The 20,698-nt window shown below is 49.2% G+C and overlaps 2 protein-coding genes across 13 annotated transcripts in view; one reads left to right on the top strand and one right to left on the bottom strand.

Annotated features, from left to right (window-relative positions):
• Positions 1–7,884, top strand: part of ZRANB1 (zinc finger RANBP2-type containing 1) — a 69,209-nt gene extending 61,325 nt beyond the window's left edge. For all 3 annotated transcript variants that reach the window (XM_059900542.1, XM_059900543.1, XM_059900541.1), the window contains 4 exons: positions 1,347–1,467; positions 2,987–3,116; positions 3,222–3,451; positions 4,673–7,884. In XM_059900542.1, coding sequence (XP_059756525.1) covers positions 1,347–1,467; positions 2,987–3,116; positions 3,222–3,451; positions 4,673–4,891 — 700 coding nt within the window. In that variant the 3' untranslated portion in view covers positions 4,892–7,884. The remainder of the gene's footprint in view (positions 1–1,346; positions 1,468–2,986; positions 3,117–3,221; positions 3,452–4,672) is intronic.
• Positions 7,885–8,239: 355 nt separating this feature from the next.
• CTBP2 (C-terminal binding protein 2) overlaps positions 8,240–20,698 on the bottom strand; it is a 165,005-nt gene continuing 152,546 nt past the window's right edge. For all 10 annotated transcript variants that reach the window (XM_059900530.1, XM_059900533.1, XM_059900539.1 and 7 more), the window contains 6 exons: positions 17,004–17,210; positions 13,429–13,643; positions 12,797–12,927; positions 12,163–12,290; positions 11,623–11,740; positions 8,240–9,662 (listed from right to left, as the gene is read on the bottom strand). In XM_059900530.1, coding sequence (XP_059756513.1) covers positions 9,482–9,662; positions 11,623–11,740; positions 12,163–12,290; positions 12,797–12,927; positions 13,429–13,643; positions 17,004–17,210 — 980 coding nt within the window. In that variant the 3' untranslated portion in view covers positions 8,240–9,481. The remainder of the gene's footprint in view (positions 9,663–11,622; positions 11,741–12,162; positions 12,291–12,796; positions 12,928–13,428; positions 13,644–17,003; positions 17,211–20,698) is intronic.

The raw sequence follows: 20,698 nt of genomic DNA, 5'->3' as shown, positions 1-20,698 counted from the left end.
ATGCTTATTTTTAAAATATATTTTTTGAACACCCTTATTCTGCAGTCTTCTTGAGTTTTGAGTCAAGTCATCATTTGATTTCTGGCAAATTTAGCTATCGCATTCATAAAATGATCCTAGGCAGTAACCAAGAAATTTCTTAACTGCAGCAACTTTCTGTGTTTCATGATATTTCTCCTCGAACTTATTAAAACAATGTATTTTGTCATTGGTGCATTGAAATATATTTCTGTGTATCTTAGGTATTTTAAAAGAGGACTATCCATATTTTATTTTTAAACATTTGGCATTGAAACTTACATTCCTGATTTAAAAAGAAAAAAACCTATGGTTATCTGGCATAGAAAAGTTTTTTTTTCTAATCAAACGAGTTAAGCCTCTGTAACATTCTTTTTTAAATCTAAAATATATTAATTTACTTTTTACGGAGCCCTGCATTAAGTTACTCTAAAGAAACGTGTGACACTAAGACATTTAATACCTTAACTTTTCAACAACAGCAAAAGAATGTTTTCTGATCTTTTGATTCTTTTACCTAGAATTCAAATACATAAAAGTATTGGGGATTTCTGATAGTTCTCTACATGTGAGAGGACTGTAATGTTACAAACAGGTTAAATGTCTGTCCTCAGAGGTCTTTGCTGGTTTGTTTTGTAAGACAGTGGATCACAGTTTTGAGCATAATTATATCTGGCTTTATTTAATTGTATACTTGATCTAAGGAAAAAGAATGTTTTGCTTTTAGTAATTCAGTCTACCAGTGGCCTAGTTTGATTTTTAATCTTCATAATTTATTAGGCCGAAGTATTTAAAGAGGTATTAAGCATGAAGAAGGGATTGTTCTTGTAGTTACAGTGATTTTTTTTTTGGATTGTCATGTGATAATCAAAAATTTTATTTAATGAATGAAATCTCAAGGAAGTGATTTTGATATTCTTGTAAACACATGGGCTATTTCTAGTCTGTGACCAAGTAGTGGATACTGTTCATTAGTGGAGAAATGTAGTGTCTTTGATTTTTATCCAGCCTCTCAGATGATTTTGAGTGTTTTTATTTTTAATTTGTAAACCAATAGTAGACAGTTGAAATCAGCTGTTCTCATCACTAGTGTTTGTAGTTTTGATGAAAATTTGGTGGGTGGTGAATCAGATTATGTCTGAGGATATGTTAAAAGGTGTCTGCTAGCAGAAAGGAGGCATTTTTAATTTGAAAAATATACTGCAAGCCAGGTAAAATTAATTATTAATCTCTGCATTTGAATTGCTTAAAGACTACATTACATAAATGATTGGAACATTAAATGAACTGTTTATAGAAAGGCTTCTTTTTTACTCTGTTGCTTTTAGGTTTTATACGCGTTGGAAAGATTGGGAGTCCTGGTATTCTCAGAGCTTTGGTTTACATTTTTCCTTGAGAGAAGAACAGTGGCAAGAAGACTGGGCATTTATACTCTCTCTTGCTAGTCAGGTAAGAATGCTTCAGGGCATGTTGCTCCATGAGAAGAGTGAGGCAGCTGGTCTAAATGCCTTGGTTTACATGAAGACCGTGTTGGAGGCAGTGTGGCATGAAGGGAAGAGCGCTTGACTTGGCAGCAGGTGACTTGGGTTCTAGTGACTGCTGTTTATCAGCTCTGGGACCATAGGCAAGTCCTCGCTGCAGAACAGGGAGGGCAACATGTTTCTTATATTAAGTGATTAAACAACTGTCCAAATGAAAGTTGTACTTGGTGATTCTAACCTTTTAAATATTTCCTCAGATTGCTCTTCGGTTATATTGTCCTCTCAGAAAGGTGGCTTTTTGGGATTGACATATACACACTACTATATATAAAATAGATAGCTAATAAGGACCTACTGTGTAGCACAGGGAACTCTACTCAATACTCTGTGATGACCTATATAGGAAAAGAATCTAAAAAAGAGTGGATATAGGTATATGTATAACAATTCACTTTGCTGTACAGCAGAAACTAACACAACATTGTAAATCAACTATACTCCAATAAAAATTTAAAAAAATAATAAAATTTTAAAAAATGGTGGCTTTATGCCTGTTTTACCTACCTACGGGTTAGCTCCCATTCTGTGTCCGAGGGGACACTTGCCCAAGATCACTGTGCTGGTAGTGGGTGCTGATGCCGAGCTCTTAGGCCCCTGAGGATCCAGTTGTGACCCTCATAAGGCTCCCCAGGCGAGGAGGCTCTGTCCACGTGACGTAGGCCGAGGAGAAGGTGCCGTGGACAGGAATGATTAACTAACTGGGGAATGAACTTTTACAGATGTATTGTGTAGGGCTGTCCCTCACACTCATGCTAGTTTTATTTTATGAAGCATATTAATATACTAAACTGTAAACTTCAAATATATGCGCAACAAACCACTTGTTTTCTTTGCAGAAAGCATCATAATTCATTAGTACCCTCTGAGGGAAGTACCTTCTGTCTTTGGGCCATTTGGGCAGGGTTCACAGTGACTGTTTTACATCTGAGACATGTACCTCCTGTAAAGGTGCTGTCAGAATCGTTATAGGGGGACGGAGACCTGTTGCATATTCTTGCCTTAGGTGATGCAGCCATTTGCAGCCATTTATGTTTGTGTGAAATAACGAAGCTCATCTTTTTACTTCGGGTGGACCTTGTTGTAGGTAGTACTTTCACAAGTAACTTAACCAGAAGGCAGTTATATAAATCAAGCTTCCTTTGCTGTCTGAATCTCTTGTTTCTGAAATCAGTATTTAACCAAATCTGTTCAGTTCTTGAGTTTGGATAATGAAGGATACCTGTACATAAACTTTGCAGATTTCTTTTATTGGACTTTGTTATTTGAGGAATCAAACTCTTTAGTTTGACAGTAGTATTACTATATTTTTAAAATGAATTGAGATAGTGTAATGAAGGAGGGTAGCATTGTGTTATACACATCAGTTTTCCGGGGTGGTAATAAATGTTTTAAAGAGAATTTGCTTTCTTTTATTTTGTTCTGTACAGCCTGGAGCAAGTTTGGAACAGACCCACATTTTTGTACTTGCACATATTCTTAGACGACCAATTATAGTTTATGGAGTAAAATATTATAAAAGTTTCCGGGGAGAAACTTTAGGATATACTCGGTTTCAAGGTAAGCCATTATCGTGAGTATTTTGGAACTTTCTTGTTTATTATTTTAATGCACATTGCAGTCACATCCTGAAAATCTCATTGTGATTTTCTTCCCTCTTTCCAGGTGTGTATTTGCCTTTGTTGTGGGAACAGAGTTTTTGTTGGAAAAGTCCGATTGCTCTGGGCTATACAAGGGGCCACTTCTCTGCTTTGGTTGCCATGGAAAATGATGGCTATGGTAACCGAGGTGCTGGTGCTAACCTGAACACCGATGACGATGTCACCATTACATTTCTGCCTCTGGTTGACAGTGAAAGGAAGTTACTCCATGTGCACTTTCTTTCTGCTCAGGAGGTAAGAAGCCTGTTTCTTGTATTAATTACTTAAAGTAGCAGCGCTGTACCAGAACCCAGCCTAGTGTGTCTTTCAGGTGTGGTATTATCTGTACTGCCACTTACAATTTTGAATTTGGTTGTAGTAATTGTCACTTTCTATAAATACGGGTCAGACAGACTTTGAAATTTATCTTTTCAGAATTGCTGTGTAGGATGTGTTGTGCAGAGATAAAGCAGTGAAGACCAAAGTCCTGGCCCTCAGGTAGTGCTGAGTGCTGAGGAGAAAAAGTAAAAAGATGGGGTGAGGGGGAAAGGGAGGGATGAGGGGGCCAACGGGGGCCCAAGGTAAGGCATCACTGAGGAGGTGACGCCTGAATTGAGACCTGAAAGAGGATGGAGTCTTGCAGAATCTGGGGGAAGAGAGTTGTAGGTAGAGGGAAGTTCAAGCCAGTGCGGTTTGTGGGGATTGGGCAGGCGGGGAGAGACGAGGCTGAGAGGTTAAGGGGTGGCATGGGGTCGTCAACTGTCTTTTAAATCTTTGGCTTTATTCTGGGTAAGCTGGGGAGCCAACAGCCGGTTTGCCCAGAAGAGGAATACTGGCAACTCAGTTGAGACCAGCTCCCTGGGCAGTGGGGGGGCAGGAGCAGGACGCCAGGTGGGAGGTCCCTGTGGCTGCAGGGGAGACGGTGGTGCACGCCAGGCAGGGGAGGTGGTGAGAATGTGTAAAAGAACACGCTCAGAAACCCCATATTCTTATAAAATTATTGGTCTTTTGTTTAATATACTAGTAATAGTAATTATAAACTTTTTATAACCGTGACATTAAGAAAAAAGTTCATAGATAATTTTTGTAACTTGAGCCTATATACATAACTTACTGAGTAAACTTACCTTGTTCTGTTTGAAGCTGCAACTTTCTCTTTCTAGCTTTTTCTTTGCCAGGATCAGCTTATTAGATAACATTTGCTTTTTGCTATTATATCAAACAAATTAACTTATTAGTAGGCTGTTCTTCCCTCTAGGTTTTTCTGTGAATTTTCCCATTGATGTTTTTTTCTATTTAACCGCAGGAAACTGGGTTTTAAACATAAAATTGATGAGAGGTGGAAACCATGTTGAAACACTTCGTTGCTCTGGCCTTTTTCATTAATCATACCAGCTGTAGGTTTCTGTTAAATTTTTCCTGTCAAGTCTCTGATCTGTTGTATTATTTTGCCTCTTCTTCACATTCCTCTAAAAGCTAGGTAATGAGGAACAGCAAGAAAAGCTGCTCAGGGAGTGGCTGGAGTGCTGTGTGACTGAGGGAGGAGTTCTCGTGGCCATGCAGAAGAGCTCTCGGCGGCGAAATCACCCTCTGGTCACGCAAATGGTAGAAAAATGGCTTGACCGCTACCGACAGATCCGGCCTTGTACATCCCTGTCTGATGGGGAGGAAGACGAAGATGATGAAGATGAATGAAAATAATCAAAGAGCAGAAGAGCAAGGTATCAGCTCTCTGGTGTGACCTCCACGTTACCGTGGTGCTCCAAGCAGAGTGCATGGCATGAAATGAAGCAAATCTGGCAGGATCTGCTTGGAAGGGTTTTTCTGATCCACACCCAATGGAGGTGATGCATCTGCTGTGTGAGGAGACAGAACTTTGGACTACAGTTTGTAAAAAATGAATTTTATTAAGACAGAACTTTTTTCCTTTCAAATTGTAAATCTGTCTATATATGTAAACGCATGTGGTTGTGTAAGAAGTTGTGTAATAGGAAAAGTTGTACCAGCATCTTCATATTATTGAGAAGTTTTTTCCAGCATGGGCACCTCCAAAAGCACATGGCAGATCACTCTTTGTTCCTTTGAGATAATTCTTTTTTAAGCAGAACCTGGCATTCTACTTCCGTCTTAAAAGATCCATTTTACATTATGTCTCACTAGAGCTCGTTAGAGATTTGGAAACTTTTTGTACAAATTATCCACAGCAAAACATAAAAATAAAAACAAGCTTTTATTTTTATTAATAATTTAGTTCCTGTTGTGCCCAATCAAATAAAATCAAATCTTTAAGGAACAAACTGTAAGAAAAGTAAGGATTTTTTATTGAGTGAACTTTGCATAGACATCGTTCCCTTGTTTTGGAAAGGGTTTTGGTTTCTATTATTTTGTCTTTTTAAAAGTTTCTGATATGCCCCTTTTCAGTGTTTAGGTATTTATTTGTTTGGAAGAGTGCCCTTAAGATGGGGCTTCTTCTACCAGACTCTGGGCAGCAGTCTCTTTGTGAATAGTTTTCGGTGGATGTAAGTGAGGGGAGTGCTGGCGGGAGCCGGCCCACCCCTAACTGAATGAATCGTGTGAAATTTGCCCACTTGACCCTGTTGACAATGTTATACTCTCCCAGGTTGCCATGCATAGGGTCTGTGGATTCTTACTGTCTTTTATCATCAACTCTGCTTTAAGCAAATTGTGTTAGAAAGGCATGCCTTTGCTTGGGCTAATTGGGAATATCAGTTCAGTATAGAATAAAGATTTAAGAACGCAGTAAGGTGGTAAATGCATTGTATAATGAATTTCTCAGTGAGTAGTCTGAGAATTTTTGCATGTTGGTTAATTGTGGCCATTCTTGTTTAAAGTTAAAACTATAATCTTAGGTAGGAGAACTTTCTACAAAAAGTATTATTTGACCACTTCAGGTATACATTCAAAACTGGGTAAAAATTTCAGACCTAACTCAGGAACACAAAAAGACTTAGTGTCCTGGTAAGCACTTTGTAGACTATTGATGTGGCAAGGAATTTGGAAAGAAGCCCTACACACACACAAACACACACGTGCGCGCACACACACACAATTTTCCTTCCCTTTGATGAAAAGGCTGTGAAAACCTTGAAATATTTGCTTCTTGTTTTCTTCTAAGTTCTGTTTAGATGCTATTGAAATGTGCACAACCTCAGATTTGATGCTGGAATACTAAAAATAGAAAATTACCTATGAGATGTCATATCTTTAGTTCTTTCTTCCCTCTCTGAACACTCCTTGAAATGTGTTCCCAGGATGATCGCTTTTGCTGCATGCTAGAACTTGCAGGAAAAATATTTGCAATTAGATTCCATATGAATGAATTTTGATGTAATAATGGTGTGTTACTGTTTCAAATGGTTAATGTTTTCTTACAAATTGACTCTATGGTTTGCTTTCATTTTGGACAGAATTAATTAAGTTTTTAGAAGGCTGCCCTTCTGATTACATAGCACAGCATCCCTATAAACTTTCCTCCATATATAGGGGGAGAATTCTTTAGTGGCCAGACATCCTGTTCTAGTTGCTGTTAAGCAAAAACTGCTCTCCCAGTTGAAGAAGCCGAAGAGAAATGTTTGAAGGAAAAGCATCTAGTTGCTAGGGTCTACATTACAGTCAGTGATGTTTAGAAAACTGCAGGCTCGGTCTTTAGCCTCCGTGTGTTGTGTTTGCTGCGTGGTGTGTCCCCTGAGGTGCCTCTTTATTTATTTATTTATAGATCAGTGACCCTGACCACATCTAGTTTAACAGGTACAGCATTCTTCCCTGTGGGAAAGAATTATATATATATATATATATGACTCCATTTCTTAGGCTCCAGACAGGGATGGGGCTTTAAATGGTTTTCACAGCAGATTGGCTGGTAAAGGCCAACATTTTGGTGAATCAATGCTATGTTAAGCTCTTGAACTATCAAACAGCCATAACTGTTGTCCCAAGATAGTTTGCAGTCCTTTCTCAGATGATATATGGCAGGGTGACAGATACTGTATGTCCTTTGGTTGACTCCAGACAGTAATACCTTTAACTGTATGGACTTCATGGTTCTTTTTCTAGGGAGAATACAGTGTGGTGTTTTCTGTCAATTAAAACCCAGGTGCACCATGGATTTGGACCTTTTTATGTTTTTGGTTTTTAGGCTCATCGTGTCACAGACTTAATCTGTGTTAAGGGACTATTGCTGTGCATAGGCGGTTGGGGTCTCCTTTTTGTGCATACGTCACCCCCTCACTGATTGCCTGTTTGACAAGTGGTTGTGAAGATGACCTTGAGCGGCCACTCTGCTCCCCGGAGTGATAGGTCAGTAACCATTTGCGCCATCTCTGTCCAGGATACCTCTATCCGTGTCGGGTGGTTTCAGTGTGATTTTTCTTGGGCGAGTTGGGATGGGACCACCACCTTGAAATGAGTGAGGAGGTTGATGCTTTAAGTTGCCATGACTTAATTTTAAATGGGAAAGGGTGGGGGGAGGCGGTTGAAAAGGAGTTCAGCACCTGGAATTGTTGGACGTGACCGACATTTGCAGATACCGCTAGTAGTAAGGGGTTTAATGCTATTTAAGAAGGAAGACCCATAAAATCAACTGAAAGTTCCTAACCTATGGAAATGGCTGATGTTAATTATTTTGCAACATTTCTTTGTAAATATCATTAAAAAAAATTTTTTTTTGAGATTCACCTCCCTTCCTGCATTAATGCTTGAGCCAGATAATTTTGCTTTTGGGTAAATTAAAATCAAAATTCTAAAACTTGACCAACTTTGTTTCTTGAATTGACTTAGTTCTAACCCACTATTTCATCTTAAGGATGGCATGATTTGATAAGGATGGACTTATGTGAAGTTTTGATTTTTTCAATTAAACTATCACATGAAGTAATTATCAGCATTCTTGCGTCTGGTTATGGAAAAGGTAGATGACTGATAGAAAAGTATTTGAACCTCGGAATAACAAGAGTTGGGAAACTGGCTAATTGAAAATGCAGTTGCCTTTAAACATCTCAAGGAGAGAACTTTTACACTGGTGAGTTGTACTTGAATTTCAGAGCTTAACAGAAATTTTTATTACTTTTTATTGAAAACTGCACTGAACGCTAAATGTCCACCTTTACAATAAACAAATACAGTAACGGTAACTCACACTAAAACAAAACATATTTCTGATAGCCATTATTTTTCTGTTTGGGACAGTTTTAAAGGTTTTTTTTTTGTCACAAAAACAGGAATGTACCTATACAAAGGCTCAAAATAGGCCATCTTTTAAACAAAAAGGCGATGATTCACAAAAGACTATGAATATAACATGTAACTAGTTGATACAAATCTAATAGGATTTGTTAAAATCAGTCACATCTAATAACACACCTGAAGTGTTCTTGTATAAAATATCACGTGAAGAAAAGAAGACTTTATCAATGTCTAAAAAAGTGGGTTTGTTCATAGACAATCTGACAAGTTACCATAAAAAGTGTTTCCTGAGACATAAGGAAATGCAACATTATTCTTCTTGAACGCTTTCAGTTCAAGACTTTCCACTCAATAAAATAGCTGAGGATCTGAAACTGAGAAAATATATTTGAGTACAAACAGCTTGTGAAACTTAATACTTTTTTTTTTTTTTTTTTTTGCATCATCAGAGGGTTTTTACTGAACTCACAACCAACTTGCCCGCTCAGTATGCAGTTCAGATGGGAGAGACTTCTCTGTACAGGAGCCTGTACTGTCTTCACTCTTATGCTCGCGGTTGTCTAACACAGGCAAACAGTTTTCTCCCCATTTTGTAGTAATTTAATCATCATCTTCCTATTAGCAAAAGAGGTCACCAGCCCCCGAGGACCGAAGGGACTAGAGTCACAGGGTGGGGATTTCCTCTTAATATTTTTTATTTTGATGTTTGTTTGGAACTCCTGATGCAACATTCTAGAGTAAGGTGTTCAGGACCTGCTGTGTCCAAGGGACTGATAAAGGAAAAAGATCTATTTATTCTTTGTGATTTGATGCACAGATGAAAAACTTAACACACAATAACAGAAGTTGGTCGTTAATAAATCACGTCCTAGTCTTTTTCAGCGCTTCCGCAAGCAGACGACATCTTCAGTTTTCCCGCGTCTCGGCTTCGAGCTCTTTTGTATTTTTAACACTGCAACGTCAATGATGCGTATGTCCAGAATCAGTTAAAAAGACGGTCAAATTCCTTTCCTCGTAGTTCATCTAGTTTTCACTGTCTCTTGGTCCCAGGTGTTCTGAATGATGACCTTCCGTCACTCTCTGCTATTGCTCGTTGGGGTGCTCTCGATTGTCCCCGTGTTTTGTGGGCTGGTTGGGAGAGGGAGCTTGGGAGGGGTGTGCCACCGTGGGGAGGTTGTGGGTTACCGGGATGCCTCCAGGGATGATCCCTTCCATGGCTGCAGGAAGTCCTCCCGGAGCCACGCCCACGATGCCTGGCGGGTATCTAGGGAGGGCGGGCACAAGAGAAAGGGCTGGTTAAGTTCAGGGCCCAGAAGCTGCCAAGCTCTTGCTCTGCCTTTTTTATGGAATGGGTTGTCATACTTCCTACCTCCAAAGCAAGGAGAAAGCTACATAGAAAATTTAAACACGGACATCTAATTCATAAACAACAAAGCCTATTTAGTCCAATCAAAGCACTAATTTTGTAGCTTTTAGGCAACAGCAATAGACTATACTAACTGTGTCTGGGGAAACCATGTCGCATTTGGAAAACGTTTTGGACAAAATAAACTCCAAGTTTTCCGGTTGTGTTAGAAAGTATTCATCAGTTATATCAAAGGCTTTTATGATTTCCTAACAGACGGCATGAAGTATGCTTGCTAAGTGTGACTTCCTAGGCTGGTTAGTTACCTGCTCCCGTACGTAACCTGAGATGTGGGAGGGGACAGGGCAGCGGCAGGGGAGATGGTGAGCTGGTGCTGGGCTGGATGCCTGCCCTCTGAGGACACCTGGAGGGCACCTGGACGTGGGCTCATCTTATCCTGCAGGCACAGGAATGGCTGTGTGCGCGCGCACGCCCGAGCACACGGACATTATGCACAGATGTGACTCAGTATATTTAAACACTGAGGACAAAACATACTTATGAAGCAGGGGGCTTTAGAATTAGTCTTCCTCTCCAAGTTACTAAACCCTTCACACTTGGCGGTAAAGGGGACGGTGTCTCTCCCTGTGGAAGCTACGCTGCCCCCCGTCCTATGGCCTGTTACAGTGACGCTGGTCAGGGACTGTCCAGGAGCACTCTGATGAACAGGACCCCTGCGCGCTGCAACCCTCCAGCACGAGCAGTTTTCCAAGGGGCCAAGGAGCCTTGCTCTGTCCAGAGGAATAATTAGGACGCGGCCCTTAAAGGGTAGGCCACCAACACAAACAAACAGGGGAATCCAATCTGGTGCTGTGCTGGGCTCAAGTGATGCTTGAAAATGCTTATGAGGGTAAAACACAAGTGGGACTTTAATAGAACATGCTGCATGTACATAAAGCCATGTGACTTGGGAAGAAACCGCTTAGCTTCCTTGCCCAGAGTAGGAGCTTTCATGTATGGGTCCTTTTACACAAACTATATTTAATCGCCCCCTAGAGCAGTGGTTCAAAACCAGGGATCTCGGGCAATGTCTGGGGGGCGTTTTTAGTTGTCACCGTTGGGAGTGGGAGGTGCTATCGGCATCTAGCGGGTGGGGGCCAGGGCTGCCACTATACATCCTACAATGCACGGGACATCTGGCCCAGTACTGCCAAGGTGGGGCAGTCCTGGGTCAGAGTAAGCAAACCGGAAGTTCCCTTCTGGCACTCCACGCTGCAGCTTCTCTCCTTTATGCGGGAGGAGCTGTTTCCCTGCAACCGGCCACGCTGGGGGAAGAGAACCATGGAACTACCACAGACAAAACCCCCGGTCCTGGCTCGTGTCCCCAGTGCAGGTTCTTTTGCCTCAGTCACACCCAAACTCTGTCACTGTCACGTGCCCCTGGGGTCAAACTTCCTGCTTCACGGAGAAACAAAGACACCCCCCGCCCCCCAGTCCAATGGACTGGGCTTTGGCCAGAATGCTCTCCTTGGACAGAAGGTTCGAGTTAGAAAACAAAATCAGGCCCTTTTCCTTGACCTTTTCTGTACCTTTTCATCTAGAAACCCTCTGGTTTTCAAGCAGCTTCAGAACGAACAGTGATTCAGACCTGCTGGGGAATGCACAACCCACCATACCCCGCACCCCCTTTAAAATAGGAATTCCAATTCTCGGCTCTGTCCCCAAACTATGTTTGTTCCATGGAAATGAGGAATGGAAGAACTGAGAGGAGGGGACAGTGTATGTAATTCCCACTAGTGCTCAAGTTGGCTTAACGTCCCCAAGTCCCCCGTCCCCGCCCTCCCCCAGGGAGCAGGGCTCAGCCCATTCCTCTCCTCACCTGTATGTGGCACCATTGAGTTCTGGATGAATTGCTTGCTGATCTATTACTGACCAGGGAGCTGTTGTGACAAAGAATTCCTTGTTCACACAGTTTCTTAAGCTCTCTGGGATGCGACCTGGAATAAGATGATTAAAAGTAATCATATGTATTTTTCAAGGTCACAATGACTTAAATGTTATACTCCTCTGTTATGCGGGAACAAGCTACAATGCAAGTCTCTCACTCTTTGATAGGAAGGGCCGGCCCTTATATTTCCACAACATATGACTTGTTCCAGGGCCTGAACCACACTGGGCTTCAGCCAAACAGGAGGGAGCTGCCCACGGCTCCCCCTGGGGCTCTCCTTCCAGGTTTGCGAGACTTGCACTGGCTAATACAAAAGGGAATTGGTTTCCTCTGGAAGAAACGGGGCCCAACTCATTCCGAATTTCTTCAACTTGACGCCTAGAGACCATCTCTGCCCGCAGCAAAGCCCCACGCCCCCTTCCGCGTGTCCGTCACCGGGATCGGAGGTGGCCAGCGCGGCGGAGGGCTCACCTGTGATGGCCCGGCGGATCTCGGTGGCGGCCGCCTCCCTCATCTCCAGTGAGGCTTGCTCACTGTACCAGGCCGTGTGGGGCGTACAAATGAGATTCGGTGCGTCTTTCAGGGGACCCTGAGCAAAGCTAGATGAGTATACAAAAAACACAGTAAATGAGAAAAACAACGCACATCACTCCCTGCCCTGCTCGTCAAAAGGGAGCTCTTGGCCGTGTGGAATGCTAGCTACACAGATAAAACAGAGGGGGATTCTGCAGTCTGTTTCCTAAGGGTTGGGACTTTAAGAACATACTCATAAAACTGTAATTAGCGTCAGGCGTCATCAAGGACTCGGAAAGAAGGAACAATTCTAGGGAGGGCCGACTAGCCTGCCTCCAACCAGAGTAATCCAGAGTACAGAAAAAGCCTGCTCTTCTCCACCATTTTTCTTTCTGCCTCTCCCCTTTCTGATCATCTTTGGGGGAACTTCTGGCCCTTTTATACTTGGTGAGAATACAGCACAGACCTTAGAAGAGCAGAGGCTGTATACCTGGTCTCCAGGTGCCCACCCAGGACCCGTCTGGGAAGCTGCCCCGAGTTCACAGTCGGGCTCCTGCAAGTTCCTGCGCGAGCCCTGAGCTACCAAACCTGCCTGAAAGGCTCCGATTCGTGCACGTCGAGGGCCGCCCCTCGTATCCTGCCTTCCTTGAGGGCTTGGGCTAAGGCTTTCTCATCCACCAGTCCGCCGCGGGCCGCGTTCACTAGGAATGCTCCTTGCCTCATCTGCGAGGGGGAGGGAAAAGCTGGTAAACGGGTGCCGCCGCTGCTGCCTTGGGAGGAGCCCGCACCGGGGTCTGAAGAAGAGAGCCGCGCGGCAGTGGATGGCGGTGGGTCTGGGCGTTTGACGCGTGCACAGCGGCTGCGGGGGGAGGGAGTGCAGAGCCTCGGTGACAGCGGGGGGGGGGGGGGGCGGGCGGGGGCCGGTGGGCCGCTCCGCTGATCCCGAGAGAGGGCTGCAAGCTGGGGTGGCGGGAGCCGTGAGCTGTCGACTGGCTGTCTTGGAGGCCAGGCCCGGTCAGAGCAGGGCCCTGCTGGGTCCTGGGCCAGCTCCTGCCCCTCCCCGCTCACCACGGCCCATCTCACGGAGGGGGCCCCGCCCAGCTCCTTGCTGATGTCTCGGGGGACTTTCTTCCCCGCTCACTGGTGCGTCCAGGGACCGTTTCCCATTCCCCCTTCGGTTTTGACAGAAGTGTCCAGGGTCTGAGACCATTTATTCCAATTTACCTGCTTTATAGTAAAGTCATTGATGAGGTGGTGGTTATGTTCGTTGAGATTACAGTGCAAGGAGACGCAGTCGCTCTGATACAGTAAGTCCTGCAGGGTGTAGACCCTCTGCACGCCCAGGGACCGCTCTATCCCATCCTGCAAGTAGGGGTCATAAAATATGACGCTGAATCCAAAGGCCTTGGCTCGAACGGCAACCGCCTGCCCCGTGCGACCTGTGCAGAAAGAGAGCGTCCAGGTGAGCGAGGCCCCCGCCCCTCCCGCCGACGCTCGTCCCGAGGCCGGGACCTGCGTGGTGCCCAGCCGCAGCCCTGCTGCCTCTAGCACTTCTGGCGGCTGGACCCAACCTGTGGTGGTGCTGGGAGAACCGAATGCCCAGGGCTTGGTGCCACCTGAGTCCAGCACTTCTCCCCAGGTCACTGGGGCCGGAGCCGGGCCAATGCTCCTGGGTGAGCAGGGCAGCGCTTACCACCTGTACTTGCTACCAGAGTAGCTGGTTTTTTTTCAAGTTCCTATTATGCACATTTTCAAGCACAGACATAACTAGAGAGAACAATCTAGAACTCCACGTGCCAGCTCCCAACCATCACCGGTATTATCTCCTTCCTATTTCTCCTTCCCCTACTTGTTTGCTTATACAGTGGGCTTCTTAACCTGAGCTTCATCTCTTTATTGCTCTCAAGTGTCGGACAGGGACTGTTCTCTTGTGTAATTGCCACTGGGTTTGCTCATGAACGGTGATCGAACCTGACCACTGCAGTCTGGCCTGAGCACCGATGGATGTGGGGAAGTGCTCTGGTTGAGAGGCGGGGCTCTGAGCACGCGTGGAGCGCGGGTCAGGCCTCCAACAAGTTAGAAAGCGACGTCGCCTAACGACGCGAAGGCTTCCCTGACTCCCGAGTGGCCGTCATTTGCGCAAACCCGCTGACCCCCATGGACGGCGCCTCTTGCTTCCCAGAGCAGTTTTCAGCTTGAACACAAAATGGTGTGAATGATACCTGGAGGGGCTGATTTGGGGAGAGCGCAGAATAAATCTGGCTCGAAAACCATTGCTCAAATGTGCAGGAGGAAGAAGGGAAGAAGGGAGGCGCGCGGGAGGGCAGTGGGGTGGCGGACCGCCTCCACCTCCTGCTGAACTGCAATCCAAATGGGCGGCACTTACACCACCGCCATGGTCTGGAGGCCAAGGTCTGATGAGGCCATTCTGATCAGGAGGGACAGCTGCAGGGTCGCCCGCGGTCACACCCCTCGTGCCATCCCTCTTCAGTGTCACCACTTGGACATGGTGAGCCAGGAAGCACAGCCACACTGCAGACGAGCCAGCCCGACGGCAGGGGCGGGAAGAGCAGCAGTGACCCGAGGACCCCCCTCTGATGTACCCGAGGTTCGGAACCAAGCGCCCCACCACGCAGCGGCTGGGAGCTCACGGCCAACACCAGCACACCCGCCACCCCCCGCTTTGCTGGCCCTTAGCTGCCCTCCTTCCCCCCGCGTCCTAACACACTTTCACGGGAGATGGGGTCCCGGCGGCAGTGCCCGGGGCAGAGAGTCACGGCCAGTCACCAGAGCCTTCCCCATGGCTCTGCTTTTCATAAATTCACAAACCCTCATCTTTCCACTGGCTCCACTTCAGCCATGGGGTTTTCCTGACTAAATTTTGCAAGACCTGATGATGAACTCTCTTACTGACTTGATCAAAACCCAGCCTCAGAGAGGAGAACCCAACTGCCTTGGCCTTAAAAAAAAATAAAATAAAAATACTGTGTCACTGTTGGCAGGCTTTCCCTTCAGATTTTTCATGCTCGTTCCCAACTCGGAGGCTGGCCTTGAGCAGTACCCACCACCGGCCCGGGCTGGGGTCAAGCTTGCGATAACGCCCCGTCCAGGCCCCCGCATGGCGGCATGAACTGGGTTTGGCGGAACCTGCTCCACACTCCGGGCTCTGCTGCTGCTTCTCGGCCGACTCTTAGGCAAGCGGAGGCTTTCAGCCCCTAACAGGGCGGCAGCAGGGGCGTGAGGCCGCCTATGACCGTGCCGCCTCCTGCCTCAGCTCTGCCTACAGTTCTGCGAGGCTCCAGAGAGACCAGGAAAGGTGGCAAAGAAAAACCTAGTGTGCAGGGGGGCACCGGGACTGTGGCAATGCTTGGCTTACAGTCTTGAGTAAACAGGGCTGGAATCACGGGACTGGCCTTCAAAAGATGGATGGCAAAAGGTACAGCCGAAGAAACGTCCCCCGTAAGAACTTGCTGTGATGGCTGCGGTCAGACGCCCTGGAAACAAGTGTTCTACCACGTGGCCGGGCCACTCGCAAGGTGAGGCTCTGCACCCTGGCCGGAGCCCACCTGAGGCCTGTGCATCGGCATAAGAAGGCACGTTGTTCTAAGAACCATCTCCAAGACCCACTTCCCAGAGCGCGGGGAAGCCCCACGGGCACCAGCAGAGGGCGCTGCGGCTCACAGAGCACCAGCATTTCTGAGTCATTTTGTATCTTCCACTCCAGAGAAATGAAGACAGACTCTTTTGCGAAAGGATTAGCTCCCTGAGTGCGATCACCCCTGAAACCTGGGCTCTTAGCACTCAGACCCGGGTGCTGGAAAGATGTGCGCTGCTGGAAGAAGCCCAGCTCCTCCTACTTGTTCCAGCCGGTACCCGGGCCTCCTGGCCGGGAGCTTGTGGGACGAGGAGGCAGTGTGGCCGTCCCAGAGGTCCTGCCCTCAGTCATTCGGAAACACAGAGCCCCGAGCTGACGGCTGACTGGCAGCCGGGGGGGCCTTCTGGGAGCCAAGCACTGCAGTCACAACGCGCCCCGGGTGCTTCCCGGCAGCAACCGTGCAACGCTCACTCCCAATTTACAGACTGGAAACTGAGGCAGAGGGATCGGGCCCTGTCCTCAAGGTCACAGAGCCGGCGAGCGGTGGGACTGAGACTCAGCGACGAGCAAGCCCGCCCCGCCGGCTCCCGTTTGCCGAGTCGGGGCTCGACCCGGGGCCCAGCGCTGCCAACAGCTGTGGCAGGCAGCCTGCTTTCCACCCGGCGCACCTCCTGCCGAGGAGCCTGCCCCAGGCGCTCCCAGGGCCACCGGCTGTGCCACCGCGGAGGGAGGCCTCACCACGCCCCCTCTCTTGGGGGAGCTTCCCAAGCTGCTGACCTGACCGCGCCACCTTCTGGCGCAAAAATCCTTCAGTGACTCCTCACTGCCACCCCCGCCTGGCACCTCCAGCTGGGCCTTGCCCACTGCCTGGGTCTCCACTCAGCCACCGGCCCCTCCCCTCTGCCCGGGGCAGTTAGGGAGCACGGCGCCTTTCTGGGGGCGCCCACCCGCCGCATCCTCCCTACCCAGCCACGTCGGACCCACTCTTCCAGAAGCAGCCCAGATCTTACCTCCGGGCGAGTTCCCTGGTCAGTCTTGACCTCTGACCTCCCACCCCAGGCAGCCCGGCAAAGGGCAAGGGCCCTCCTCTGGCCCACGTGAGCTCCTCCCGCAGGCACGGCCGCTGCGCACCCCGACTTCCAGGGCCAGGCCTGCCTCCCCCAGGCGGTCCCTGCGGCGGCCCCGGCGGAGCAGGCGCACGTACCGAAGCCAATGAGGCCCAGCGTCTCCCCGCGGATGCGGGCTGCCCCCGAGGCAACCTCCCGGATCTGCTCGACGCTCTGCACCCGCGTGCCTTCCCGCAGCGCCTGGTACAGCCACGTGTTCCGCCGGTACAGGTTCAGGATGTGGCAGATGGTGGAGTCGGCCGTCTCTTCCACTGCCGCGGATGGGATGTTGCATACGGCGATCCCTGGAAACGACAAGAGCCAGGCGCTGGGATGAGAACCCCAAGTTCTGTGGGGAAGCGCCAGGGCTCCCAGTGCACCCAGCTGAGGGGCAGGGGTGGCAAAAGCGGCCCATTCAGCCACAGACTATGTGTATGGCCCCAAGCAGGTGAGGGTCTCTGAGGCCTGCTTGTCACCTAGGGGACACAGCCCTCTGGCTCTGATGCCCAGGGACCTCCAGCCCCGTAGCCATCCCAGGAGGACTTCTGTCCGGGGCTTGGCTCACCCCCCAGCCCCCTGCTGACCCCGTGTCCTGCCCACCCAGTGCTTCAGGCCCCACATCCCTGGGAAGCGAGCAGTGGTCCAGCTCCGTCCACCATCCCCATCCAGCGCCAGGAAGCTAGCGTGTAGGGCCCCCTCCTGATGGTCTCTGGGGTCCAGGAGACCAGAGGCTCTTTGCAATGCAACCTCCTGGATCCTCCTCCCAGGCCGGGGCTGGGGTAATGGAGACCGGCCTTTTGTTTTATGGTATTTTAAGAGTCTAATGCAACGAACATGTTATTACTTGTTTTTCTTTTCTTTTCTTTTTTAAAAAAAAGGCAAGACAGAAGAATTAGAAAGTAACACCTTCCAGGCCCGTGGGCTGCGACAGGACGGAGCCGGTGTCTGAATCCAGCCCCACATTTGCTCAGTGGACCCTGGTCACCCTCCCGCTCTGACAGAAAGACAACAGAGCAGACAGGTGCCCGCCCTGCTTTCTGAAAGAGCTTTCAGGGCTGAGAGCAGCCGGTGAAGATGATCCCTCAGGCTCTGTGTGAGGAAGAGAGGAAGGGCTAGAGTCTCCCAGCACCAGGAGGCCGGCAGCTGAGGACTGCAGGGAGAACCGCCCCAAGTCTCAGGCAGGAAGGGCCCTGGCTCTGACCTTCCTCAGTGGGAGGGTGTTTTGGGGGAGAATGTTTGCCAGATGTGGGAGGGGCAGGCACACAGAGGGCCAGTGGGCCTAGATCCAGCCCTGTTCCCCTGGCAAGGCCTGGGGTCCGCCAGTCAAGCAGCTTTCCAAGGAGGGTCACAGGTGTCCAGGGAGCATGTTGGCCCAGCTCAAAACGTCCCTTTTGGGACCCCAGGAGTCACAGCCAGGGATGCAGGGCCAGACCACCTGTAAGGCGCCTGCATTCCTCTATCTTCTCGGGTCAGAGAGCACTTGCAGCTCCACCAGACAGAAAACGGGACCAAATGCGTGGAGCACCCCTTCCTAGCGGCTGTGTCGCCACCCCACGAGGGCTGCCCTGAGGTCCAGGGTCTCAGTGACCCCTTCGGGAGGACAGACAGCCCCCAGGGTGAAAGCATCCGTGTGCTGCCTCAGCTTCCGGGGGATGACGTTTTGAGATCCAGGCCGACAAACCTTCCACGAGCTGCAAGTCAGTCGTCTTGCAGCACCCACTTCATTTGAAATAACCAAGCACAGGATCTGGGGCTAGACTAGAAGTCAGGATTACTGCAGTCTGGAGAGACGGAGGCAGATGCCAGAGGTATAAGAAAATCTTTTGGCAGCTGGGACAATTTCCATTCCTCATGGGGCTTGATCTGTTCTGCCTGAAGCCCAGGGGGAAGGTCCAGCAGAAGAACAGCCGAGTGTGGACCTTCTGCTGCAGACGCAGCCAACTGCCCAGGCCCAGGGGCCCCCCTGCGCCCTGGGAGGTGGGACGAGATGTGATGAGGCTGGAGGAGAGAATCTGTGCATCCACAAGAGAGAAAGCACCGCACCAGCCCGCCCAGGGGACGAGGGACTGCAGTGGGGCCATCTCTCCGCCTTCGCACTAGAACTTTGAAATTTAGCTCCTTGGCTCTTGTGCCTGTATGGAGAGCCCAAGGCCAAGGTCTGGGAAAGCTGATACATGGGCTTGGGGTGCCCCAAGGCCTGGGAAAGAGGATACATGGGCTTGGGGTGCCCCAAGGCCTGGGAGGAGGTGCTGTTGGCATCCCCTGAGACCTCCTGCCCTGATGGCCGACACTCTAAAGCCTTGACCACCCTCTTGAGGGGAAACTCCTTCTAATCTGTTCTTCATACCTTCAGGGTGATTCTCCAAATGCCATCAGGACAAGTTGCTGGCACCCACAGAGCAAGACTGCAGCCCCCGTGGACCCAAAGTCCGAGCCCAAGAGCTGAGCTGCTTGTCCCCTCAGCTGATGCTTTTGCTCTTTGCTCTATCGCCTTCTGAACTGGACCAGGCTGGACACCAGGTTAACGAGCTTGGCCAGAAAGGCTCACAGAGTGACAGTGCTTGGCGCTCGGTCTGGGCCCTAGCTCCCTCCAGCAGCCTTCCAACCTCCCACTGCTTCCTCCTGGATCTTGGGGTGACACTACAGATGGGGAGGATCCCTCTACTTGCCCAGGCGCTGTCCTCGCCTGCGGCGGGTGGCCCAGAGCCGCTCCCTGCTCTGAACAGGAAGCACCTCGCCCATCGTGTCAGGGCCGGAGGCGAGGTGCTCTGGGCCCCGAAGCCTTCAGGAATGGGCTCCAGGGAACGCTGGAGGGGAGCTGCCCCCCCGGGAACACACGCCGTGGGCCCGGACGTCATCAGGAGGGACAGAGACCTGAGCCACCTGCTCTTCCGTCCTCATTACAGCTCAGCTGACCGAGTGAGCTGCGAAGTGCATTTGGAGACAAAGGACAGCTGGACAGGGGCCCATTTTCCTTCTGCAGAGTCCACATTTGAAAACTGCCTTCAAAACGGCCCAGCAGATGTCCCCGAAGCAGCTCCCTTATCAGATTGGACCAGGATCAACGAAAAGGCCACCGCGGACATGCCATTTACATCTTTCAACATCGCAGGCCCCCGGCTGGCCTCTGTGGGGGGACTCTGGGGACACGGCCGCCCCACCCAGGCCGTGGGTCTGCCCGCGAGGCAGCTTCTACAACTGCGGAGATGGGACATTCCCTCGCGGGCACCTCCCATCCCATCTCCCCCCTCCCCCGCCCCCCAGAGAGAAGTGGCCGGGTCCTGGCAAGGAAGCCCAATGTCGCACACACTGCGGGTGGCGGTGTCAAGAGGGGCAGATGCTGCAGAGACGGAGGTAGGTGAAGGGAAAGGATCCGGAGTCACCGGGGGTGTCGAGCCACATTCTCTGTCTCTGCTCGAACTTGGGATTTCAGCCCTATCAAGAGCACAAAGAACGTTTGTCTTCAAATACATTCTTCCCGGTGCCGGGGAAAACTGGAAAGCTGTAGTTTACAGTAGACGTGCTTCTGAAGACTCGCATCCTCCCAAGTTCCTCCGTGGCGACAAAGTGGGGCTCAGAGTGATGCTGAGGCTGGAAGCAAAGGCTTGGGGTGCACGTGGGAAGCCACCGCTGTCATAACCCCTCCTCCTCTTGTACAGGCTCAAGCGACCCCCCAAGGAAGGGGGTGAGACAAAGGAGACTGGCCAGGGGTGACCAAGAAAAACCAGGATCCATCTTCTGAGCCACCTCTGCACAGCACCCCACTCGGGACAGGGGAGGGGAAGAACAGCAC

This window comes from Balaenoptera ricei, chromosome 16 (genome assembly GCF_028023285.1).
Source record: "Balaenoptera ricei isolate mBalRic1 chromosome 16, mBalRic1.hap2, whole genome shotgun sequence".
Taxonomy (NCBI): domain Eukaryota; kingdom Metazoa; phylum Chordata; class Mammalia; order Artiodactyla; family Balaenopteridae; genus Balaenoptera; species Balaenoptera ricei.
Note: the sequence above shows the minus strand (reverse complement) of the source record. Positions and strands in the feature narration are given on the sequence as shown.